The sequence below is a fragment of the Myotis lucifugus genome, unplaced genomic scaffold (genome assembly GCF_000147115.1).
Source record: "Myotis lucifugus unplaced genomic scaffold, Myoluc2.0 scaffold_180, whole genome shotgun sequence".
Taxonomy (NCBI): Eukaryota; Metazoa; Chordata; class Mammalia; order Chiroptera; family Vespertilionidae; genus Myotis; species Myotis lucifugus.
The window spans coordinates 392,048-419,924 of NW_005871228.1; the positions used below are offsets into that span (position 1 = coordinate 392,048).

General features: G+C 38.6%; 1 protein-coding gene and 1 long non-coding RNA gene across 4 annotated transcripts in view; one reads left to right on the forward strand and one right to left on the reverse strand.

Annotated features, from left to right (window-relative positions):
* The window catches only part of STX17 (syntaxin 17), a 42,382-nt gene extending 18,130 nt beyond the window's left edge, over positions 1–24,252 (reverse strand). Inside the window, exons 1-3 of one of the 3 annotated variants that reach the window (XM_006096466.3) lie at positions 24,202–24,252; positions 16,658–16,838; positions 12,801–12,866 (exon numbers count right to left, since the gene is read on the reverse strand). In XM_006096466.3, the coding sequence (XP_006096528.1) occupies positions 12,801–12,866; positions 16,658–16,780 (189 nt within the window). In that variant the 5' untranslated portion in view covers positions 16,781–16,838; positions 24,202–24,252. The other 2 variants (XM_014462392.2, XM_014462390.2) reach the window with 2 other exon arrangements.
* The window catches only part of LOC102430648, a 30,376-nt gene continuing 26,741 nt past the window's right edge, over positions 24,243–27,877 (forward strand). Inside the window, exon 1 of the long non-coding RNA XR_330292.3 lies at positions 24,243–24,423. This is a non-coding gene — a long non-coding RNA (uncharacterized LOC102430648). The remainder of the gene's footprint in view (positions 24,424–27,877) is intronic.

Consider the following 27,877-nt stretch of genomic DNA (forward strand, 5'->3'; position numbering starts at 1 on the left):
TTCTACCTCTCTCTCCTCTCCCTCCTCTCTGAAATCAATAAAAATATATTAAATAATAATAATAATAATAATAAATAATAAATAAAATTATAGATCTCTATCCATACAATGCCGGAGGCCGGTCCATCCTTGCTGCTTGACGCAGTCGCTGCAGGAAAGAGGCATCTGCACAGCATGTGTTTCAGTGGATCTGGCGTATGTAGCATACTGTTTTTAATATGTTTGCTCCCTTTAGCGCCATGTGTTTTAACCAAGGTCACCTCTCCGAGAAAGGTTGTTTCCCCAGGTGGGGATCTTTCCCTGAGGTTAGGGAGGGGATACAACCCCTTAATTAAGTGCCAGGCGGGTAATTAAGCTACATGGTCTTTACTCCCTGGAATGGAGATGAGAAACACCTTAACCCTTGTAATAGAAATTGACAGGATTGGAATCGGCTGGTATAAATACGGATGTAATAAGACAATAAACGTCAGATCCTCATCAGTTCCTGACCAGAACTCCGACCAGAACTTTGGCTGGAGATCCTGGCTATAGGTCCTGACTAGGCTGCTGACCAACTGAAGGCTGTCTTCGTGTCATTCCTTCTTCGCCGACTCCGTCCACACCTTTGGGGACCCCTGGACCTGCTGGGATTGGACCCCAGCAATACAATATTTTAAATTCTTTTCCCCTAATGTATTTTCAAAAATATTAATGCAAATTCTATGTAGTAGACAGGAAAAAAGTATTAATTTCTTTAATTTCTCAAGGTGTTATATTCCATATTATTACATTCCACATTATTACATATAGAGAAATTTTAAAAAGTAGTTCAGAATTTACTTAATTATATAGAGGCAAAGTTGGGATTAAAATCCAAGTATTCTTACAAGTCCAGCAATCTTTCCATTAAACTATAAATATAATCCCTATCTATATGGTACCTTAAAACAATATAAAGTATCCATTTTATTCTAGTAAAATTAAATCTAATGCTGGAAATAATAGTTTAGCTACAACCTAAAACATCTTGTAAGATTGCCTGGGTGAATAAAAAATTTGTGCCTCTATCCTACCATGACTCTACTTCCTTTAACCTTATGTGCACTCTTACTTACCATTCCAACAGGAGCTAGAAAACCTAAAGATAATTGAACTGTAGATTAATGCAAGCATTAATATGTAAAAATCATAGAACCTTAAGAAGCCTATGTGCCCATCCAATCCAACTCCATGATTTTACAATAAGTAAATTGGCATCCGGATGAACACAGTGGCAGAATTAGGACTACAGCTCAGTTCTCAAATCCTGAAACAATATTGTCTCCAACACACCACCATCTCTTGGCTGTGTGATTCCTTTCTGGAAGTATATTAGGGGCCACCTTGTTGGATAAAATATATTAATTCATTTGATTAGACTGTAAGGTTTGTAGGAATAGGGACTATGCTTATTTTCTTCACCACTGTGTTTGATCCCTAATATCAGTTTGATTCAATTAAACATGGTAAATTAATGAACACTTTATTATTTTCCACAGTGACAAATCAGTGGTCCAACAACAGAGACCTCCAACTATCAAGGAACTAGCTAGAATCTTCCCTAGGAAACCATAATATAAGTCCATGGCATGTGAAACATTACATCTTACATTAGCTTTTAAAAAGTAATGAGCCCTGGCCAGTGTTTCTCAGTGGTTAGAACATCGGCCCGTGCACTGGAGGGTCATGGATTCGATTCCAGGTCAAGGGCATGTTCCTGTGTTGCAGGTTTGTTCCCTGGCCTGGTCAGGGTGCAGCAGGAGGCTACCAATCAATGCCTCTCTTACATAGTTTCTCTCTCTCTCTCTCTCTCTCTCTCTCTCTCTCTCTCTCACCCCTCCTTCCTTCCCTCCCTTCCACTTTCTCTAAAAATCAATGGAAAATATATCCTCGGGTAAGGATTAACAACAACAACAAAACGTAATAAAAGAATTGACTCTTTTGGAATTGGTTCTGACATATAACCGTAAAATAGTGAAGTGGGAAGGAAACCCATGAGAGAAACCAATCATGCTAGCTTGGAATTCATAATAGTTATAAAAATGAATACTAGAAAAAGTGATGTGTTAGGGAAGTGAGTCAAATTGAAAGAAAACTGTTGTATGATAATATAACAGAAATTATATTGCAATAGGATCTTTTCCAAGAGAGAGACAGTTTCTAAAAAGTGAACTTCTGACACTATGAAAAAAGGTAATCGGGTAAGTGGCATCTTAAGAATCCAATGTAGTTGTGTAAGGCATACTATGATAAGTTCAGAATTTTAAGAGACTTTTTTTAAAGGAAAAAAAAGAAAGGCATGTGAAGAAGGATGAATACAGAAGAGTGGTGTGAAATGGGGGAAATCATGTAAGTAAAGTAAGAGCCTAAAATGAGCGGAGGCTGGTGAAAAAGTTAAGAACAATAAAAAGGATGTAAAAGATACATGTAGAGCAAGAACAGGAAAGACGGTATAGGCCTACTGCTTGGGACAGATGGTATAATGTTAACAGATGATGCAGAGAAAGCAGAACTACTTAACTCCTATTTTGCTTTTGATTCTCTATTAAGGAGTAATATTCAAATTTGAAAGGGACAGAAGAAACATGTTCAAAGGACACTTGAAATATCTTACTGTATCTTCACAGGCTTCATGAAGCCTGAAGAATATTGGGAAAACAGAACATACTAAATAGAATGAATAGATTGGGAAAAGACAAAAGTGAAATAGAAAGGTAGAAGCTTTCTAAATACTATTATTTCATCAATTTTAAGACACAGTATCTTTTCCACATTTTAACATCTCTGAAATTGGAATTTATCTTAAACTAGATCAGCGGTTCTCAACCTGTGGGTCATGACCCCTTTGGGGGTCGAACGACCCTTTCACAGGGGTCGACTAAGACCATCGGAAAACACATATTGAATATATAATTACACATTGTTTTTTGTGATTAATCACTATGCTTTAATTATGTTCAATTTGTAACAATGAAAATACATCCTGCATATCAGATATTTACATGACGATTCATAACAGTAGCAAAATTACAGTTATGAAGTAGCAACAAAAATAATTTTATGGTTGGGGGTTACCACAACAGGAGGAACTGTATTAAAGGGTCGCAGCATTAGGAAGGTTGAGAACCACTGAACTAGATGATTAAAAATACTATCAATATTGGTCTTAATTTTGTTTTTTCTGGTGATGTCTTGTCTGATTTTGACATGAGATTAAATCCAGGCTTATAAAATAAATAAAGCATTGTGTCATTCTTAACTGGCACTTTTTCTTTCTTTGAGGTACTCAAAATAATGATATACCTTATCATTGATGGAGCCTTAGATTTTATTTCCTCCCTAAGGTTCTATAGTCAAAGAAAGGTCAAGGATCCTAAGTTCTAATTAATCAGCTCATGAATATTTAAGGCACAACTGAAGTTTAACTTTCTCTGAAGCTTATAATAACCTAAAACAAGTTACCTTCTAATAGCATTCATTTTGGAATGTACTCTTTTATTTTCTCTCCATTCTCTACCTGGCCTTGCTTCTCTTTAATCTTTTCTTCTCTCCTAACTTCTCCCTATTGTCCTCACTTCTCTCTTTCCTCCTCATTTCCTCTCTTTTCTATTGCTTCTCCCTTTAAAATTTTTAAATTAAAAAGTAGACAGCTCAAATATTCTCTATTTCTCCTAGTAAAATCATGAATGTCAATTTTTATTTCTATAAGTTCATGGCTGATTTTTTTTGTATTTACACAAACTTTGAAACAGTGATAGAATCTCTGTACAGCAATATCTTTCTAAATGTGGTCTGAAATCTACTGAATCAGATAATTTTCTAAGGTGAACAGAAATTTGTGTTCTCAACAAGTTCTGCATTACCACTGCTATAGGAGACTAGTCTAATTAAGTTTCTGTAAAAGCCAGGTCAGTGAATTATTACAGTAGTAACAAATTTTGAACTTTTTACTTAGTTTCAAAAGGAATATATATATATAAGAATATACATAGCTTAAAAAATAATAACCGAGCCCAGCCAGTGTTGCTCAGTGGTTGAGCATTAACCCATACACCAAAAGGTTGCTGGTTCAATTCCCAGTCAGGGCACATGCCCAGGTTACGGGTTTGATCCCCAGTGGGGGTTGTGCAGGAGACAGCCAATTAATGTTTCTCTCACATCAATGTTTCTCTCTCTCCCTCACCTTCCTCTCTAAAATCAATAAAAACATATTAAATAATAATAACCGAACCACCAAAGGAATAAAAAATCAGAGAAAAAAGACTCCATTTACTCAACAAATATCTAAGGAGGACCTACTTATATAGGTATTAAGTGCAGTATTCCACTTTCTATCCACCTGAGTTACTATTAAAAATAATTCCAGATGAGTGGATTAAAAAACTGTGGTACACCTACACAATGGAATACTATGCTGCGGTAAAAAAGAAGGAATTCCTACCATTTGCAACAGCATGGATGGAACTGGAGAGCATTCTGCGAAGCAAAATAAGCTAGTCAGAGAAAGATAAATATCAATGATCTCACTCATTTATGGAATATAATGAACAACATAAACTGATGAACAAAAACAGATCCAGAGACAGAGGAGCATCGATCAGACCGTCAAACCTCAGAGGGAAGGTAGGGGAGGGTGGAGGTAAGGGGGAGAATTCAACCAAAGCACTTGTATGCATGCATATAAGCCTAACCAATAGACACAGACTCCAGGGGGGTGAGGGCACGAGGGGGGGCGGCAATGGGGCAATAAGGACACATAAGTAATACCTTAATCAATAAAGAAAAAAATAATTAAAAAATTCCAGATTGAAATACTGCACTACCACTTATCATAGCATTGTCCATTAGACAAGCGATTTTCAATCTTTTTCATCTCATGGTACACAAACTAATTACTAAAATTCTGTAATACACCAAAATATATATTATACTTTTTGCCGATCTGAAAAAAAAATCAGGTATAATTTTGATTCAGTCACACTGAATGGCTATTGTTGTGTTGGCTATTGTCATTTTTTTTTTTTTTTGACAATCTAAGAGAAAAGAGGTGAGTTCCCCTGACTAAAGAGTCAGGTACTTCATGGTGTTTGTTTTTTAAGGGGCGTGGGGAGAAGAGAGAGAGAGAGAAAAAGAGAGAGAGAGAGAGAGAGAGAGAGAGAGAGAGAGAGAGAGATTGATTGATTTGTTGTTCCACTTACTCTAGTATATACTTATTCATTGATTGATTCTTTTTTTTTAAAATAAATCTTTATTGTTCAGATTATTACAGATGTTCCTCTTTTTTCTCCCCATAGCTTCCCTCCACCTGGTTCCCACCCCACACCCTTAACCCCTGCCACTGTCCTCATCCATAGGTGTAAGATTTTTGTCCAATCTCTTCCTGCACCCCTCACACCCCCTTCCCCCAGAGAATTGTCAGTCCACTCCCTTTCTATGCCCCTGCTTCTATTATATTCACCAGTTTATTCTGACCTAATTTTTAGATTCACTTGTTGTTAGGTATTTATTTGTTGTCACTTTGTTGTTCATAATTTTTATCTTTACCTTTTTCTTCTTCTTCCTCTTCTTAAAAAATATCCTTCAGCATTTCATATAATCCTGGTTTGGTGGTGATGAACTCCTTTAGCTTTGTCTTGTCTGTGAAGCTCTTTATCTGACCTTCAATTCTACATGATAGCTTTGCTGGGTAGAGTAATCTTGGCTGTAGGTTCTTGCTATTCATCACTTCATATATTTCTTGCCACTCCCTTCTGGCCTGCATGGTTTCTGTTGAGAAATCAGCTGACAGTCGTATGGGTACTCCCTTGTAGGTAACTATTTTTCTCTTGCTGCTTTTAAATTCTCTCTTTGTCTTTAGCCCTTGGCATTTTAATTATGATGTGTCTTGGTGTGGTCCTCTTTAGATTCCTCTTATTTGGGGTTCTCTTCGCTTCCTGGACTTGTAAGTCTATTTCTTTCACCAGGTAGGGGAAGTTTTCTGTCATGATTTCTTCTAATAGGTTTTCAATATCTTGCTCTCTCTCTTCTTCTGGCACCCCCATAATTCAGATGTTGGTACGTTTGAAATTGTCCCAGAGGCTCCTTACACTATCTTCATATTTTTGGATTCTTTTTTCTTTTTGCTTTTCAGGATGGGTGTTTTTTGCTTTCTCGTATTTAAAATCTTTGGCTTGATTCTTGGGATCCTCTAGTCTGCTGTTGGATCTCTGTATATTATTCTTAATTTCATTCAGTGTATGCTTAATTTCTGACTGGTTCTTTTCCATTTTTTTGGCATTCTCATTAAGATCTTTGAAGGTCTCACCAAGTTCCTCGGAGGTTTGTAGAAGATTCTTGAGTAACCTTATAACTGTGGTTTTGAACTCTAAGTCCAGTAGTTTGCTTTCCTCCATTTCTTTCATTTGTGACATGTTTCATTGTCTCCGCATTTTGGCTGACTGCAAGGACCCGCTGTGTCTATAGTGGAAGAACTGCTGTGCTGGAGACACCTTTATGGGGTAGGACTTGCTTCAGTGGGGCTTTGGTGCTCACTGAGTCTGCCTCTTAAGTGTGTCCCTTATGGATGTGAGGAGTTGAAATCTGGTATCTGACCACTGAGTACCCTGGCTCCTGGATCTCCAAGTCAACCACTGTGTGAGTCCACCCAGCAGGAGCTACAGCGTTATCAGATTTCTCCTCTTTGTTTGGGGTTTGGAAGTTTTGGAGCTCTCTGATCCAGCTGCAGTTTGTTAGGTTAGGCTGCAAAAGGGCAGGCGGTTCCTTTGCCCTGCTGCGCACAGCTTGGGTGGGGATGTAAATTGAGTGGGGCGGGGTCTCAGAGAATCACCAGGGGGGAGCAAACAGCAATGGCTGTCTTCAGCCATCTCCGCGACTCCTAGTGTCTCCATGTCTCGGCGTCTCTGTGTCCCCGAGTCCCGTGCCCTCACAGTAACAATGATCCCTGTGAGCAGCTCTGCGAGAAAGCCACCCTCGCTTTCCGACTCGCTTTCCGACAGTCCAATTTCTCCTAGTAGGAGTCTGGGTCCCCAGAGTCTCGCTGTAAACGAGTTCCGTGCATTTGGGAGCTTGTATCCCCTTCCGATTGAAAAAAACCGTGCACCCATGCGTCTCCGTACCTCTGTTCTTGGTGCCTCTGCACCTCCTACCCAGTCTCGATGCGCTTTTTTCTTTCCTTCTAGTTGTAGAACTTCCACTTAGCCAGCTTTCCCGTGGTTCTGGATGATAGCTGTTTTGTCTTTTAGTTATAGTTTTAATGTGGTTGTGGGGGGCAGCACGTACAGGTTTATACCTTATGCCACCATCTTGGTTCTCCTCCATTGATTGATTCTTGTATGTGCTCTGACCGGGGCTCATATCCACAACTTTGGCATATCAGGATGACGCTCTAACCAACTGAAGTACCCAGCCAGGGCCAGGTATTACATGTTTTAAAAATTCTTGCAGCACACCATTTTAAAATTGCTGCTTTAGACAAACACTAAATTTATCTGTTTTTCAGCCTTTTTTTATCTGAAAAATGAGGGTAATACCTTGTCCAGCATTCAGATAGCTGGTACTCTATCACTTCTGGTCTCTAAAATATATTAGACAATCATATACTAATTTATATTAACTCTTTTACTAAAGCTTTAAACTATTATTTAAATGTTTTATTGAACTTTTTGTAAATTTTCTTTTTTTTTAAATATATTTTATTGAATCTTCACAGAGAAGAAGGGAGAGGGATAGAGAGTTAGAAACATCAATGAGAGAGACCGATCAGCTGCCTCCTGCACAGCCCCCCAGTAGGGATGTGCCCACAACCCAGGTACATGCCCTTGACCGGAATCGAACCTGGGACCCTTGTTTACTAAAGCTTTAAACTATTCACTGAGCCAAACCGGTTCGGCTGTAAATTTTCACCTGAGTTCCTTCAAAGCAAAAATGTGATATATTTTTCATAATCTTCTATTATCAGCTAGCATTGTTACTATATGTTAAGTATTTAGGGTGGGGGTAGGGAAGACTACGCTTTTAAAAATACACATTTTATATTTTTGTATAACACAAGACAACCAAAATGGGGTGGAGCACCTGTAATACTTGCAACAATAAAGATAAATTTCAAAAAAATAAATACATAAAAGCATAAAATTTAAAACATTCAATAGGAAAATATCTTTTTGATCTTAGGATAGAGAGCATTCCTTGAACAAGATACCAAAAGCATGAACCATAAGAAAAAACATAATTAGACTATGTTTAAATTAAGAACTCCTTTCCAATGGAGACACTATAATTAAAGTGAAAAGATAGCTCTTACTCTAATGACACACATAAATCTTTTGTGTCAGATGGAGATCAATAATGTAAATATATATTTTTAAATCAGTAAACAAATACTTTGACAATAACAATTATCTCAAGAAAATCATAAGTGATTTTTAATGATATTAAACAGTAAAGATGGTAAGAAATACAAGTCATAATAATCTCATTGACATTAAGGTGCTTAGGGCCATTCAATAAACATTGAATCTTGCAGAGTACCAGATATAGTAGGATACAAAGATAGCAAGGACATAGTCCCTGATCTTTAGACCTATAAACTAGTTAGCAAGCAGTAAAATACAGACATATATATATAGTCAAGTTTTTATCTAGATCTCAAATCTGTTTTTCTCTACCTCCACCATCTCTGTAACCTCTCCTGAAGGACCTCTTGCATTCACCTAATTCTATCCTAATCTATTCATTATACTGAAGCTATGATAACCTTTATGAAATGCAAGAGGACCAGAGATACATTCTTTGGAGAAAAAGGCTCTAGATTTAGAAACACCAAGCATAGGGCTAAATGAAGGCATTTATATGAAAGCCCAACAGCCTTCACCTAACCTGCTTGTATAACAGAAAAATAAATATTTACTTGCCCTATGGAGATAATGAGGATTCTTCTTTAGAAAACTAAACTAGAACAACCTCCGGATACTGATATCTGGAGGTTTTCCAAGGAAAATGTCAGCCTGCCAAGCACCTTAAGTAAAATCCACCAGCAGACAGGCAATTGACTCTTAAGTGTCTCAGAAGTGCAGAAGTTATTATATCCAAAAACAAAATGCTATGAAAAAAGAAAAAGCTCTTGGAAATTAAATACAATAGCAGATATAGAGAATTCAGTAGAAAGAATTAAAGATAAAGCTGAGGAAATCTCCCAGAAAGTAGAAGAGAAAATTAAACAAGTAATCCAAAAGTCCTAACATCCAATAGAGCAGAAATCAGCAAACTTTTGCAGCAAAGGGCCACACAGTAAATAATTAGGCTTTGCAGGCCATATGGTCTCTGTTGCAACCACTCAATTCTGTCGTTGCAGTGTGAAAGCAGCCAAAGACAATGTGTAAACAAATGGGGCAGATAGCAGGCCAGATTTGGCCTGTGGGCCATAGTTGCTGACTCTTGCAATAAAAGATTTAAAGAAAGGGGGAAAAAATAACAGAGAAAACACAGAGGAATAAACTATCAAATAAATAACTTAAAAAATTTCCAAGAATGAAACAACATCAATTTTTAGAGTGAAAGGGTTCAATATAAAAAGCACATAATCATCAAATTTCAGAATACTGGGGATAAACAGATGGGGCGGGGGGCGGGGGGGGAGAAACGGGTCCTAAACAAAGACTGGGAAATCAGATGATATCAACATTTAAAAATTTTTTTATTTTTGAAATACAGTTTACATTCAACATTATTTTGTATTAGTTTCAGGTATATAGCACAGTGTTAAGTAAATAATATACTTTACAAAGTGTCTTCCCAATATTTCCAGTACCCACCTGGAAGCATACAGAGTTATTTCAATATTACTATGTTCCCTTTACTGTACTTTACATCCCTGTGACTATTATGAAACTACCAATTTGTACTTCTTAATTTCTTCACCTTTTCCACCCAGTCCCCCAACCCCCTCTCTTTTGGCAACCATCAGTCTGTTCTCTGCATGTATGTCTGTTTCATTTTTTTTAAAAAAATTGAATTTACCTGGGTGACACTGGTTAATAAAATTATGTTTCAGGTGTACAATTCTATAATACATCATTTGTATATTGTATTGTGTTCACCAACCCAAGTCAAGTCTCCTTCCATCACCATTTATCCCTTTACCCTCTTCTAACTCTCCCCACCCCCATTTCCCCCTGTATAAGTCTGTTTCAATTTTGTTTGTTCATTTATTTTGTTTTTTATATTCCACATTAAGTAAAATCATATGGTATTTGTCTTCCTCTGATTTATTTCTCTTAGCATAATACCCTCTGGGTCCATCCATATTGTCACAAATGTTAAGATTTTGTTCTTTTTTATGGCTGAGTAATATTCCACTGTATATATGTACCACTTCTTTTTTATCCATGTGTCTATTGATGGGCACCTGTGTTGCTTTATCTTGGCTATTGTAAATAATTCTGTAATGAATATAGGGGTGCATATGTTCTTTCGAATCAGTGTTTTGGGTCATAAGGCAGTTCCATTTTTAATTTTTTGAGGATCCTCTATACTGTTTTCCATAGTGGCTCCACCAATCTGCATTCCCACCAACAGTGCACAAGTGTTACCTTTTCTCCACATCCTTGCCAACACTTGTTGATTTATTGATGATGGCCATTCTGATAGGGTTACATGTCAGAGGTTATATGTCATTGTGGTTTTAATTTGCATTTCTCTAATGATTAGTGATATTGAGCATCTTTTCATATGTCTATTGGCCATCAGTATATCCTCTTTGGAGAAGTGTCTATCCAGGTCCTCTGCCATTTTTTAATTGGACTATTTGTTTTTTGGTGTTGAGTTGTATCAGTTCTTTATAAATTTTGGATATTAACCCCTTATCAGATGTGTCATTGGCAAATATCTTCTTCCATTCAACAGGTTGCCTTTTTTGTTGTTGATGATGGTTTTCTTTGCTGTGCAAAAACTTTTTAATTTGATGTGGTCCCATTTTTTTATTTTTTATTTTGTTTCCTTTGCCCTAGGAGATATATCAGAAAAAATATTGCTGTGAGAAATGTCAGAGGTTTTACTGCCTATGTTTGCTTCTAATAGTTTTAAATCTTACATTTAAGCCTTTAATCTATTTTGAGTTTCTTTCCTTATATGGTATAAGAAGGTTGTCTAGTTTAATTGTCTTTGCACGTTCAATTTTCCCAACACCTATGTTCTTGCCTCCTTTGTCAAATATTAATTGACCATATAGGTATGGGTTTATTTCTGGGTTCTCTATTCTGTTCCATTGATCTATCTATCTGTTTTCATGCCAGTACCATACTATTTTGATTACTACAGGCTTGTAGTATGATATGCACATTTTTAAAAGCAACACTAAACTAGAAAGGTTGGAATGCCTTCATTATTGAAAAAAGAGTTCCAACTAGAATTCTGTATCTATTGAAATTAGCAATCACACATGAGGGGAGAATAAAGGTATTTTTCAGTCACATAGTAACTTAAAATTTTGCCACCAAGGTTCCCTTATTTGCAGAGCTACTGGAAGATATACTCCAAGAAAACATTGGAGTAAACAAAAAATGAGAAAGATATGATATCCAGGAAAACAAGGACCCAACACAGAGGAGCAGCTCAGGAAGTTCCAACAAGCCTAGAAAGTAAGTCCAGATTGAAACTGGGGGAAGGGCTTCAGAAAAGAGTCTTCAGGATAAAGAAGTGATGTATTTGAGCCTATGAAAAACATTATTGACAGCATGTGGCAGAGATGTGCAGCATTTAAGGAAAAAAACCAATATACGGAAAGCCAGGCAATTTAAAAAATGAGGCAATTATTAACTTAAAAAACACACAAAATGATGTTCTATATTTCATTAATCTGGCTTAGCAAGAAACTATATCTTTATAATCAAATAATGAGATCCTAGTAACTAATTTAACCAAAAGTTATATCTAATTATGTAAGGGGGAGACAAGTAAAGAGCAAGGTGGAAAGCTAGGTCTCCACCTATTATGGCAAGAAGTGAAGAGATCATGCCTAAACCTGATTAAGAAATACCAGTCTACACACTGTATTTAGGAATAGAGTTTAAAAAAAACAGAGAAAATGACCCAAATGATTAAAGGCTGTTTCTTCCAAGTAGGACTTGGAGATGGATAAGGGAAGGGTTTTATTAGACTTTTAATTTTATTTGGCTTTTAACTGTGTAAACATATTATTTTTAAAAATCAATTTTAAATAATTAAAATTTATTTATTAAAAAGCCAATAACTAGCAAAGAATAATCATAACACTATATTAATTCAAAAATATTACAGAGAGATCAATATTTTCAAATTAGAAGAAACTCTCACAAAAGACAACATAATATATGCAAGGAACATGAACAGGCAATTTACAAAAGAAATATTACCATCCAAGAAGTATATGAAAAAAACCTTTCACATTTCAAAGCAATAAAAGAAAAATTCCAGATTAAAACAGAAAAATGCAACATTATTTTAATCTACTAATTAGCAAAAATTTGAGAAATGGGAAATATCAATGTTGGCAAGATTTTTGGAAAATACCATGATTGTGGGAATGTAAGTTGATATATCATTTCTGGAGGAAATTTTGATAATATGAACCAAAATGCTAAAAATATTTATGACATTTCATTCAGTAATTCCTGGTAGAAATAAATCCTTAAGGAAATAGTTCTCAATATGCATAAAAGGATTCAGCTACAAGGGTATTCATTTTAACAAAATTTTCTTAAGTCTGTCTTGTTGAAATTGATTTACTAGAAACATAGCCTTACCTGAACTGTACGTCCCGCATTGATATGCTCTTCGTGCAACTTGTCCCAGATTCTGCATCTCTGATACTACACAAGAGAGAGAGAAAAGGAACAAAATTTTTTTATCAGTAAAGCTATCATTACTAGCTACCACAAAAATCCCCAGTCACCTACCCAAACTTAAACATACTAGCAAGGAGGGAGGGAGGGAGGGAGGGAGGGAGGGGGAGAGAGGGAGAGAGAGAGAGAGAGAGAGAGAGAGAGAGAGAGAGAGAGAGAATTGAGAGACTACTGAGAAAAAAGAAAAACAAAGAATATGATTCTCATTATTTCATCTTAGCTGGAATGTAAGAGCTGGAGCTGCAGCTGCCATTTCATATGCAAGTTGTCCTGGCCAGTGTGGCTCAGTTGGTTGGAATGTTGTCCTGCACACCAAAGGGTGGTGGTTCGATTCCCAGTCAGGTTCAAACCCCAGTTGGGGTGCATGCAGAAGGCAACCAATTGGTGTTTCTCTCTCACATTAATGTGGTTTTCTTCTCTCTCTCTCTCTCTCTCTCTCTCTCTCTCTCTCTCTTCCTTCCCCTCTCTCTCTAAAAAAAAAGATAGAAATAAGTTGGGAATTGAACAGTGAGTTAAAAAGAGCTGGGGTCGCCCTGACCAGTTTGGCTCAGTGGATAGAGCTACAGCCTGCAGACTGAAGGGTCCCAGGTTCGATTCCGGTCAAGAGCATGTACCTTGGTTGCGGGCACCTCCCCAGTATGGGGTGTGCAGGAGGCAGCTGATCGATGTTTCTAACTCTCTATTCCTCTTCCTTCTTCTCTGTAAAATCAATAAATATATTTTTTAAAAAATGCAATGCAAAAATAGGGAAAAGTCATTAAAAAAAAAAAAGAGCTGGGGTCTTTAATGACTTTTGAGCTGCCACTGTAGTCCTAGACTGTCTCTATGAGATTAAAAATAAAAGCAAAAACGAAAACTTCTGTCTTATTTCCTACGCTATTTTGGAGTTTCCTGCAAACTTGCATGCTAACCATAGACTAATAAATCAGTACATGCTGCACAATAAGTTTTCCCTCAAATCCCTATAATATGAAACAAAAAAATTTATGTTCCAAGCTTGTTGTTCGTACTCACTACTCTTAAGTCTATCTTACATTAGCCAAAAAAGTTGAATGCTAATCAAATCTATCACGTATAATAAAATGTAATGCTGAAGGACCTATGGAATATAGTCCCAGGTGTCCACAGCACACTACTCTCATTGTTTTCAGATATTGCAGAATCACTCCACTAAGGCTTACCTTCAATTTCCCTTCAGTCTGACTTTCTTCTTTTAAATTCATATTGGATGACTGATGGCTAACATAATAAATATTTTATCTTTCTACACTCTTCACCTAGGAAGAATATGCCTTTTTGAAAGTGAGGCACCATTAGACACCTGAAGTCCAAAATTAGTTCTTAACTCTTTTGTCCACAGTGAACACTGCTGCTTTTATATAATTTTACATTGCCATAAACTATCTATTAAGTTATGCTATTCAATCTTATATAGATACCAAATCACTTTCATAACTAAACTAGAAATCCTAGAATAAGTAAAATGATCAAGAGCATGGAATAAACATAGATCAATATGAGTTTAACTGTTTAGCTTCAGACAATATCACTTATATTGTAAATTATAATTATTCTGATATTGTCTAACATTTTCACAGTAAGTAAAAATTTTACAAAAAGCTAGAGAAAAACTGTTCTGGCAAAGAACATTCAATATAACTCTAGAATAATTTTCTTATGAAGTCTGGTACAACTAACCAAGTCAGTAATAGACCCATTCCTATCCCAACCCAGCTTTCTCTCAGGGTCCTGACTTTTTCACTGATGACTGGATGATACATGTGTTTAAGCTCTGAGGATAATGACAGCAGGCACTTTCAAATAGAATAAATATAAGAAAAAGGAAATCTAAAACATGCCAAACCTCAAATGTAAAATAGGACAATAAAGAGAAAAAATGGTCTCAGTAGACATAGTCTACTTATTTCTGCCTTTCATAATCAATTCTGCCAAATTCTTGTCATCTTTATAACAAAGCACTTCAAAATGAGCTCAGGAATTTGAACCAATCAATCAAAAGTAAACAACCAATCAATCAAAAGTAAACAATTCTATTTCTATACTGTTATAGTACTAAAAGAATGAGCCTTCCTAATTAAACAAAGCATGGAACCCTTTAATTTGTTCCTGCTCATGACCAGAATAACCAGTTTACTGGAGAACTCCCCCATCCTTAAAAGTCATAGAACTGCCCCAGGTGACTCCATTGGTCGGAGTGTCATCCCATGCACCAAAAAGTTGTGAGTTGGATTCCAGTCAGGTCACATACCTAGGTTGTGGGTTCAATCCCCATTTGGGGCACAGAATCAACGTTTTTCTCTCTCACATAGATGTTTGTTTCTCTCTCTCTCTCTCTCTCTCTCTCTAAAACATAGCCTTGGGTGAAGATTTATTTAAAAGCCATAGTACTTATTGCTTATGAATAAAACAGAAATTAAGGGATGACAAAATATGAATCTTGAATTTTAGATACCTTCATATTTGTTTTTGTTTTTTTATTGCTGACACTATTATAGATGTCCCCCATTTTCCTCCCATTTGCCCTCCTCCACCCAGCCCCAAACCTCACCCCCACCAGGCCTTCACCCCATTATATACCTTCATATTTGTATGGAAATTTTCATTGTAATATTCTTGGTACTTATTTTCTATGCTTTTTAAAAAAATATGTTTTTATTGATTTTTTTTTTAAGAGAGAAAGGGAAAGGGAGAGAGAGAGATGGAAACATCCATTGGCTGCCTCCTGCACACCTTCTACTGGGGGTCGAGCCTGAAACCCTGACATGTGCCCTGACTGGGAATCAAATCTGCGACCTCTTGGTGCATGGGACGACTCTCAACCAACTGAGCCACACTGGCTGGGCTATTTATTTCCTATACTTTAAAAAAATACTTAAATACTAGGAAGACAGATATATATGGAGGAACTGACGCTCTTATAACTTGTATAAGGTAGTCAGTTGAGGGTGATAAATATTTTTGATAAAGGCTTAATGATCACTTCTACCCCAGATCAACAGAGGGGCACACAGCTTAAAATTTATAGTGGGGAAGGTTCTTTTGAAGGAGAAAATACCACTAATCTGCCCCACAGCAAATAAAGACAATATAACCTATCAAAATCAATGCTCAGTACTGAATAAACCTGATGTTCCCATAAATGCCACAATCATTCCACCAGACCCTGGCCAGTCCAGGTTCTATGCAACCTCCACCGTAGTCCCTGAGACTAGTTCTTTCCTCTACCTATCTCCTAAACTGACCTCTAGGCAATATTTCTAAATTTGGGGCTTTCCTCAAAGCAGTGAAGTTGGGAAATTCCCTCATATCACATAATGATTTGCCTCTTTAATGCACCTGAAGAGATTAGGAGTGACTGATAGACACACATTCAAGGTTCAAAAAATTTGCCATGAGATGAATGAAATTAAGATAGGCCCCTTAGCCAAAGTCTGCCACCTTCACATTTTAGTGCATTATCAAATTGTTTGTATTTTAATTATTAACTGCTTAATATGTCAGTATGTACAACTAAAAAGATGCAGATCCTATTCTTATATCCCTTCCTAAAAAAAGAATATGAGAGGGGTATTTGCAGAACAACAACAACAAAAGCACAGATGAAGGAATGTTGCTAAATCAATAGAAGAGAGATGTTTTAGCAAAGCTTATTTAATATTCTGAATTTAGCTAAAATGTACAACAAATATAAATCTAATATGTACATGATTTTTTGTGGTAGAAATGGAAAAAATTACCTTCTCAATATTTATCTGGTGCTTTCTTAACCTCTCCAGGTCTGTGGGGATTACTATTTTAATGAATTTCTGGATAGCTGGTTCAAGACGGCGTAATTTCACTTTTTCTTCATCGTCAGACATCCTAAAAAATGTTGTCTTTTACTTGCAACAACTGTCTTCTCTACTCATATAGAAAAACCTAAAAGGAAAATATTTAAGAATGTTTTCAAATGAGTTCCTATTAGGTAATTTTATAATTTATTCTAAATGCATATTCAACTTAATGATGAACTTCAGTGACTTTTTTCAAGAAACCTTTTATTTTAAAACCTTTTTCTATGATCAAAAGTAATGTATATTTCCTTTAGAATGTTTAGAAAATATAAAAAATAAAATCAACAACCATCTGCTCACCCATAATTAATTACCTACTGCTTCTATTTTGATGTATGTCTTTCCAGGTCTTAAAAAAATGAAATGGCATGGAACCATGGTGCACATCACACACACACACACACACACACACACACACACACACACACACGTATATGTATATATGTATGTAAATACCTTCTTTTAAAAACTAGGAGTATACTGCCCAAGTTTATATTTCTCAATGTATCTTGGACATTGAATAACCTTTTTGAAAAAGGTGTCAAGTGGTAAAACTGGAGGAAAAAATTCATTTTTAACGTTTCTGCTTATATCAAACTTCACTTTAATGTTATCATAATGTACCTATGTAATTATATACTATAACATAGTACGTAACTCTTCTCATCAATGTCCTTTAATTGCCTCTTCCCTTTCTTACAGTGATTAGCATTGTCTATAACCAATACAAAAAAATTAGTGACACAGCTGGAATAAGAACCAGGATTCCTTAGCATACAATCAAATGCTCTTTCGAATTCACAAGAGGTTACTGCCAGTATTCCATAAAATCCAAGGGTATGCCTTTGAGGCCAGGGTAGAAGAGAGCAGGGATTGGCAAGTGAGCAGGCTCCAGGATCCCACGCCTACTCTAATTGGAGAAAATTTACTTATGTCTATTTTATAAACTTGAGTTTATTAGATTTTACATAAATAAAGAGCTCCACTGCTTAACCAAGCTTTAAAACCACTGTTGTGCACCACAGTTCCATGCCATCTCATTAGCCACAACCTCTTCCATATTTAAAAAAAATTTAATTGACCATGTTAATTCCATTGGGTTATTGTGTCTTAGACCAGGGTCCATAGAGACAAGGGTTCACAAAAAGACTTTGTGGAATCACTGAATCTTTATGAAAAATTGTGTATGTATTTTGAGTTATTTTAAAGGATAGAGTCCATTGCTTTCATGAGATTATCAAAGAGATCTATCACTCCAGAAACATTAAGAACCATTATTCTAAGTAATGTTCTGTTTCTTTCTTTCACAGTTGAAAATTTTGAAGTGTTGGTTATATAGACTATCTTATTTACTTGTAATTTGAATTTAATGTTTGATCTAAGTTCAAAAGCAAAAAAAGGAAAATCTCTAGACACCAATAATGAGCCCTACAGTAGTGAGCGGGAATTGGAGACACACGGAGAAGTTAACTGCCAAAAGAGTTAGCCCTCAAACCCAACAACACAGAAAAATTCACTAAGGGACTAAAAATGATAAAGCATTCTAAAAAGAAAATTAAAATAGGTACATTAAAAAATATTCAAAGATAAAAAGGAAAGAATATAATCTTTTTTAAAATTAGATGTTATGAAACAGTAACAGGCCAAACTAAAAATAAACCAAGCCCTAGCCGGTTTGGCTCAGTGGATAGAGCGTCAGCCTGCGGACTGAAGGGTCCCGGGTTCGATTCCGGTCAGGGGCATGTACCTTGGTTGCAGGCACATCCCCAGTAGGAGGCGTGCAGGAGGCAGCTGATCGATGTTTCTCTCTCATCGATGTTTCTAACTCTCTATCCCTTTCCCTTCCTCTCTGTGAAAAATCAATAAAATATATTTTTAAAAAAATAAATAAAAATAAAAATAAACCAAATAAAAAGTCTACTTAAAAATTTTTACTCAAAAACTTCAACACTATAGCTGAAGATATCAGTCAGAACACAGAGGAATAAAGAGGTATAAAATATAAACAGAAAATTAGGGACCTAAAGGATAAAATGAGAAGCTCAATAACCAATAGGAGTCCCATAAGGAAAGAGTAAAGTGGTGAAGAGGCATTCATTATTCAAAGAGAATATGCTAAAAATTAGAATGTAGGACCTCAAATTGAAGATGTACATAAGCCCCAAGTAGCATAAATAGAAAAAAATGAATTTACCTGAACACATGGAAGGGAAATTGCAGAACATCAAGGACAAAGAGAAAAATCTTAAAAAGCAAATCAAAGATAAAAGATAGATAAACTAAACCAATAAAAGCAGCAAACTTTTCATCAAAGCAGGATATCAAAAGACAGGAATATCTTCAAAGTGCTAAGGGAGTTGGTATATACCCAAGGAAATTATTATTTAGAAGTGAAGGTAAAATAATAATTACCAGATGTATGAAGACTGAGTTCATTACCAAGCACATTATTAAAAGAACTACTAAAGTGCATACTTAAACAATAAAGAAAATAAACTCAACAGAGTGGAATGGCAAAGAGCAATCAATATAATAAAGAATTCTGTTACTGGGTAAATAAATAAATAAAATGAATAAAGAAAGGGTTTAAAGAAAGGGTCTATTTTAAATAACCTATGTATAATAAAAATGTTTCCATTAAAATTATTATTTTTCTACAATGTATCTCCTTATTATTAATTCTCACCAGAGGATATGTTTTTTGTTTTTGTTTTTTAATTGATTTTAGGGAGGGAGGGAAGAGAGAGAAAAAAAAAACATTGTGAGAGAGAGACATCGATTGGTTGCCTCCCACACTCACCCTAACTGGGGATTGAACCCACAACCTGGGTATGTGCCCTGCCTGGGGATCGAACCTGCCACCCTTTGGTGTATGAGATGACACTCCAACCGAGTTACACTGGCCAGGGCTACAATGCATCTTTTTATAACACATGGTACTACTTGGCACAGATGTTCTATAATTTAGCTAATCATCTATAGTTGGCTACATAGGTTGTTTCTAATTTTCCACCATTATAAACTATGCCACAGTGTAATTACCCTCCTTACACATACACCAAAATACCATCTATTGTTACATCTTTAAGTTAAATACCTTGAAATAGAATTAGTAGGTATACACATTTTTTAGAATGTTTGATACCAAATGTCCTTAAAAAGGTTGTGCCTATTGACATTCCCACTAGCAACAACACATCAAAATGCCCATTTATTGATTTAATATTTGCTATTATCATTCTTCTTAGACATTTAACTGGTCACAAAAATGGTATCTCATTCTTATTTTATTTTTCAACTAGAGGCCCGGTGCACAAATTCGTGCACAGGTGGGGTCCCTAGGCCTGGCTGGTGATCAGGGCTGGCCAGGGGAAGGACTGCGGGAGGTTGGCTGGCTGCAGGAGGTTGTCTGTGGGAGCACACTGACCACCAGGGGGCAGCTCCTGCATTGAGCATCTGCCCCCTCGTGGTCAGTGCGTGTCAGTGACTGGTCAACTGGTCATTCCAGTCATTCTGGTAGTTAGGTCAGAAAGGTTGCTTAGGCTTTTATATAGAGAGATTCTTAAATTACTAATGGGATTGATTTAGTATCCATTTGAATGTCTTCTTTCATGAAATGCCAGCTCATGTGAAATGTTGGTTTTACTACCAGGTATGTTTTTCTTATTATATTTAACATATAATAGACTTATAAATTATCAACTATTTGTCTAACATTTATATTAGAAATACTGAAATTATGTATCTACTAGGATTGAACAAATAAAATATTTTGTAGAATATGGAAACCAGATTTCTTGCTGTCAAAGAAAGAAATTACAAGTAAGGGGCGAGAACAGAATGAATCCTGTGGTGTTAGAGTAGAATCAGAGGTATCAGAATAAACTTGTTTTTATAAAATATATATGTATATAAACAGAATATATATATACAGATATATATATACATAGATGTCTATATATAAAAATAAATATAAATCTTTGTGTATGCCTGGATATATGTGTATATAGATTTATATATATATCCCCATACTGTATATATATCTCCATATATAAATAGCTTACGTGTGTGTGTGTGTGTGTGTGTGTGTATATATATATATATATATACACACTAGAGGCCGGGTGCACAAAAATTTATGCACTGGGGGGGGGGGTCCCTCAGCCCGCCTGTGCCTCTCGCAGTCTGGGACCCCTCAGGGGATGACCACCTGCTGCTTAGGCCTGCTCCCTGGGGGATTGGGCCTAAGCTAGCAATCAGACATCCTCTGGCAGCCCGGCAACCCTCGGGGGGATGTCCACTTGCCAGCGGGGAGCAGACTTAAGCTGCAGTCGGACATCCTTAGCACTGCTGTGGAGGCAGGAGAGGCTCCCACCCCCATCGCTGTACTGTTAGCCGTCAGCCTGGCTTGTTGCTGAGCAGAGCTCCCCCATGTGGGAGTGGACTGACCACCAGGGGGCAGCTCCTGCATTGAGCGTCTGCCCCCTGGTGGTCAGTGTGTGTCATAGTGACCAGTCATTCCCAGTCTTTCTGCTGTTAGGGTCAGTTTGCATATTACCCTTTTACTATATAGGATAGAGGCCTGGTGCACGGGTGGGGGCTGGCTGGTTTGCCCTGAAGGGTGTCCCCTATCAGGGTGGGGGTCCCGCTTGGGTGCCTGGCCAGTCTGGGTGAGGGGCTGATGGCTGTTTGCAGCTGGTCACACCCCTTCAGGGTGGGGGTCCCCACTGGGGTGCCTGGCCAGACTGGATGAGGGGCTGAGGGCCGTTTTCAGGCTGGCCGGCAACTGAAGCTCCCAGCCTCTCCTTTTTTCTTTTATTCTGGGATTTATTTACTTTCTATAATTGAAACTCTGTTGCCGTCACTGGCACTCCCAGCTCTGAGGCGGTGGCCTGCTGAAAGCAGGTATCTGGGATTTGTTTAGCTTCTATAATTGAAACTTTGTTGCTTTTGGAGCTGTTGCTTTCAGAGCTCAGAGCCGGGCCACGGCAGGCGGGGAACCTTGGCTTCCTCCATCACTGGAGCAAGCAAGCCTCCTGCTCACTTCAGCTGCGTGGCTGCCGGCCGCCATCTTTGTTGGCAGTTAATTTGCATATCTCGCTGATTAGCCAATGGGAAGCGTAGCGGAGGTACAGTTAATTACCCTTTTTGTCTTTTATTAGATAGGAGGATATATATGCCAGGCACTAGAAGTAATGATACCCCAATAGCAATGAGCATTCCTATTGCCTAATCTAGATCTTGGTGTTTAAATAACACTCTAAAAAACAAATAAACAAACAAAAAACCAGGGATCCTTGGAGAAGTGGTTGATTCCAGGGCTGGGGCAAGATAAGCCTAGAGCATCTTATGGTGCCAGAAATTCTCAAAAAAAAAAAAAAAAAAAAAGGATAGAGGTTTATCAAAGGGGCACAACAAGCAACTGAAAAAACTCCCAAAGGCCAAAGCTGGAACAATTTGAGCCTAAAATAAATGACAACAGTGTAGAATAAACAATAGAAAAATGAATGAATCCATACTGACACTAATAAATAACTGAATATCACATAAATAAATGGGAAGGGCAGCTTTTCCTTAAGAAGAACTTAAATTAATAAATGAAGAAATGAGGGAAACAGAAAGTCACCATCATACCATTACAATAATAATTACTGAAGGCAAGATCCATTGATGGATGCTAAAATCAGAAAGTGAAAGTTTGAGGAGAAACAGGATGTCTGCATAGTTTACAAGTTCTCTCCCAGGATATGAATTGTTCACAAAGTTCCCTATGTAAAGTACATAGTAGCTTTCCATTAGAGAATCCCAGCAGACACAACCTTAACTAAACGATCAAAAGTAATATAAAATGCAGTGTGTTATATCATAAATGATGAACCGAGAAGGGCACATATGCTTCTGGGGTATCAACAAAAATGCACAACCTTAATCATGAGAAAATTTCAGGAAAAACCCAACTGCCAACATAACTGACCAGCATTCTTCTACAGCATAAAGATCATGAAAGACAGAAAAAGACTGAGCGGTCACAGAGTGGAGGAGACTAAGGAGCCATGCCAACTAAAGGCAATGTGGGACCTTACATTGGTTCCTGGTACAAAGGTCATGTGTATAAAAAATGATGGAAATTTGAAGAAAATTGGTATAGAATTGGGCCTATGTTAATTCCTTACTTTGGATCATTGTTCCAGTTATGCAGGTGTTAACATTAAAGTAAGCTGTAGAGGACTCTGTATTATTTTTGTAGCTTTTCTATATTTGTAAAATTATGTCAAAATAAGTATTTTTTTCTAAAAAAAGGCTTTAAATATATATATACACACACACACACTGAGTGGCCAGATTATTATGACCACCCCATCAGTACTTCATTGACACTTCCAAAAATACTGAATATTGAAAACTTCCTAAGCAAATACTCTCAAGGTTTTATTATTATTATTTGCATAACTAATTCACTTCATTGTACTGATGGGGTGGTCATAACAATCTGGCCACTCAGTGTGTGTGTGTGTATTTTTTTTAAGTAAACTGATGTTCTACATAAACAGGGCAAACACTTAGAAGCCAAAGAACTGCAACCTTTCACGGCACAAACACTCGGGGGGAGGGTCTCCAGCTACAAACTTTATCTTTCACACTTAACTCCATCAGCTGAGCACCATGATGCTCAGGCTTCCCTCGAGGAAAAAGCGCCGGGAGTTAACTAAATCACTTAAAAGATTATTTGTATCTAAAAGCCCATTTCTCAGAGGGAAAAAAAAAATCCAAAATCTCTGGAACACCGCCCCACCCACCTCAAGAGTGACCAACACCTTCCAGCAGCCTAGATACCCAGCCCCCCCGCCCCCATTGGTGGCCCCGAGTTTCTGACTGCGGGAAGGGGTGCCCAATCTGGGAAGTCAGGGCCGTGGGTCCTACCGTATGGTCTCCTCTCGGAGCCTCGGGTTCCGAAGGTGCAAAAGGGGCGAGTCGGACGGGGAACCTGCAGTGCAACACCTCCCGGTCGGGCTGCCAGGAGGCTCCGACCCCTCAGCACCGCGAACCTCGCGTCCCCCCTCGCAGTGTCCCCCACGGCGCACCTGGGCCAGCCCCCCACTTGCCCCCCACCAGGGAACGGATGCGCGGGCCGGGCTCGGGTCCGAGACGCCGGGGACCCTGAGGGCCTGGCGCCCACAGTGCGTCACGGGCAGGGCAGACGCCGGGAACTTTTCCACCCCCGACCTCGGGAGGCCGTCACGCTCGTCCCGTCGGCCGCCTCTCCACACCCGCTGCGGTGAGTGCTTCTAAAAACGAAACCGCCACTTCTCGGCGCCGAGAGGCGTCCCCACGACGCTGGCATATACGACAGGAAGCCCGGCTCTCGCGGGGCGCCTCTCCCGCGCGCCCAGCCCACCCTGAGGATCCGGGCCTGACGCCCCGCAGGCGGCCTCCCGCGAGCCCCTTACCTCCCACCCGGGCGCTCGACAGCGGTCGGTGCGTACGGCGCAGGCGCGGGCGCGACAGGGCGGGGCGTCGCGTTGGGCAGGCCGGCTAGGCCACGCCCCCACCGCCCTGTCCCAGCCTTGCGGGGTGTGGCCAGCGCGCAGGTGGGAACACAGGCGGGCGAAATTTTTTTTTCAAAAGTGTTCTTGATTTCTGCAATGGGGTAGTAATGCTGGAACCAGAAGGTAAGAGACGCATCAACGCTTTTTAAGTCAGTTTGTTGTGTTTTTAAATATGAGTCAATTCACATTGGTAGAACCCTCCGCATTTTGCAAAAATGTTCTGTTCCTTTCCCTCTGTTTTTCCAGGAATTTTATTGGCGGGCTGGCTGTGTGTTCTTAGAAATTGACGCTCAGAAAGGTTGTGCCTTCTCCCTCTCGCCCCCGCTTCTCGCCCCCCCCAAAACAACAACAACAACAACAACAACTGTGAGGTGACGAGGGCACAAGACTTCATTGTAACAGGCGCAGAAATGGAAGCTCAGACAAGTTGTGATCTCCCCCCAAAACTGGTGGAAGCCTAAATGCCAATGTCCTTATTCCAATTTTATAGCTAGTGACACTGAGGCTCAACAAAAATCGTTAAGTGACTCACTCCAGTTCACCCAGTTAATGACAGAGTATGAACTTCAACTGGGTTTGCTAATTTCCTTCCCAAGTTCTTCCTGTTATACCAGCTGCCATCAATGAACAAACAGATGGCTGGCTTTGAAGCCAGGTCCAGGTTGCAGGTGATGGCCTAACTTCCACACCCTGCCTTTTATATGTGTTTGTGAATATTAAGATGACTTGCTTAGTTAGAATCTATTCACTAATGATATTGTCCTCACAAGTCATAAAGGAAACTCAGTTCTTAGAGTCCTCCAGTGGAGTGGGTGTAGAAGTAGAAATTGTAGATCAAGGAACATTAAGAAAGCCTTGAAAGGCAATTTCTAAAATAAATTTTAAAAATCTAACCAAAGAACTTGAAAATTGTCACTCATATTCTTACAAAAAAACAAACAAACACTGAATAGACTGAAAATCTATTACTTTTCTTGGAGTCATCAGAGAATTGAGATTGCAGGGCAAACTTCCCCCAAGAATCAGGAGAGACAGGCAAATACAGAGTTACAGCCAAGATTAGCTTTCCTGGAGACAGAAGCCCCTGGAGCCTTAAGCTGATAAGAACATTTAAACAGTAACTTTGACAAGTTATCAGAGGTTGAGTATGGACTAGTGTGTGAGTGAGAACCTCCTGGGAGCTGCAGTCTTAGGGGAACAACATGTCCATGGATTTCCCTCCAGAAACCTCACCAGATTCTCAAGGTGAAGAGACAATGAAAAAACCCTCATGTTTCTGGCAGAGGAGAAGAAAAGAAACCATTTCTTAAATATACCCAGTCTTCTTTCATAAGAAAGAGGCCTACTCAGCAGGGGGAAGGTTGGGGGGGGGGGGGGGGAGACTAGTCAGAGATATGGGGCGGGGGGCATTACCCCAATCCCAGCTCCTCCTAGCCTTCCTGTTTCTTCCAATGGGGGAAAGGATAAGAAATACTTGTGAAGGTCACAGCCCAAGGACACAAGCCCACTAAAGACTGAAACAAGATTATAGAATGCTGCCCCTTACCCTTCACCTTACCACCACATCTACAGGGCTCCAGTAAAATAACTGGGTTACAGTTAAAAGATCTGCAGGGTGCAGTCTCTATATAAGAAGTTTTTTTAGGAAAATCCAAAGAAAAGAAAGACTCTGAAGGAAATTGAAGCCTCTGATATCTACCTGTATCGCAAACATTAAACACAGCTCCTAAACAGATTAACATAAAACCTGACCTTAAAAGCCAATTCACTTCAGTTCCCATACCAGATACATGATAACTGGATTTTAACCAAAAATTACAAGACCCATTGTTACTGTTGTAAGTAGCTAGTTATTAATAATTAGAACCCGGTGCACGGCCTTCTGGCTGAGCGGCGCTCCCCCTGTGGGAGAGCACTGACCATCAGAGGGTAGCTCCTGCGTAGAACATCTGCCCCCTGGTGGTCAGTGCCCGTCATAGTGACTGGTCATTCTGCCATTCAGTCAATTTGCATATTAGCCTTTTATTATATAAGGATAATAAGGAGCAAAGGGAAAGCCAGACATTATAAGCATGACCATCTGGGCACCTTCCCCAGGAAGCTGCAATTTCACACTCCCCAGGGAACCACTGGTCCATTCCCTGCAGATCACTGGAGGAAGGGACCCGACAAAGGGGAAGACTGATACATGCTCAGTAAAGTTGGGGTGAAGTAGGGAAGGTGCTTGTCAGTCTAACCTGGAACAAAGATAATTGGCTAGAGAGGGTGGAGCCACTGCAAGCTCATGAAATCTTAAAATCTCAGACAAAGGGATTCTCTCTCTTGTTCCTCTGGCTTTGCTCCTGCTTCCTTGTACTCACCCATGTTACCTCCATAGCCATGTGGCCCTAGAATCTGCATGGCCCATGGCCATGTGGACCCCACACTTACTGGGCTGCAGCTGGGAACACAAGTTAAGCTAGCCTGATACTGGACTGGACTGTGCAAATATGGAATGGACAACACCTCTCATCCTAGCTCTGCTGATAACACAGCTGGACTTCTTCCATGGCAGGATGGAGGGAGAGGGAACCTTGGAAACTCAGGAATTTAATCCCACACCAATAAATATCACTCATTTTCCTATGCAAGCCTCAGAAAATTCCTTTTCTTGTGACATTGCAAGGAGCCCACTTCCACTGGCCACAGGTGGGGACACAGAGAGCTCCTCATTGATAATACTATTAACAGGCAAGTACAAGTGTAGTCTAAAGAAACAAAGCAAGGCCCTAGCTGGTTTGGCTCAGTGGATAGAGCATCGGTCCATGGACTGAAAGGTCCCCAGTTCAATTCAGGTCAGGGGCACATGTCCAGGTTATGGGCTTGATCTCCAGTAGGGGGCGTGCAGGAGGCAGCCAATCAATGCTTCTCTATCATCATTTATGTTTTTATCTCCCTCTCCCTCTCCCTTCCTCTCTGAAATCAATATATATATATCAGAATCCGACTTGGCTATGGCATAGCTTTTGTAATTATCAGACAGGGAATTTTAAATAACTGTGATTAATATGGCAAGGGGTTTAATGGAAAAAGTTAACAACATGCAGAGCAAGTAGGTAATGTAAGCAGAGAGGTGGAAACTCGAAGAAAGGCGGGGGGCGGGCAGAACAGGGGGACATTTGTAATACTTTTAACAATAAAGATAAATTTTTTAGAAAAGAAAAAAAGTATCGAAAGGAAATATTAGGAATGAAAAACAGTAATGAAAAGAAAGAATGCTTTCGATGGACTTGTCAGTAGACTACATATGGTCCCAAGGAAAGAATCAGTGAGTTTGAGATATATCAATAGAAAATTCCTAAATTGAAATGCAAAGGAAAAAACACACAGAATAGAACATGTAAGAAATGTGAGACAATTTCAAAAGATGTAACATGTATGTAGTTGAAATACCAGAAGGAGAGGAGAAAAAGAATGGAACACAAGAAATATTTTAAGCAATAATGTCTGAGAATTTTCCAAAATTAATGACAGACCCCAAACCACAAATGCAGGAAGCTCATAGAAAACCAAGTAAGATAAATGCCCCCAAATCTAC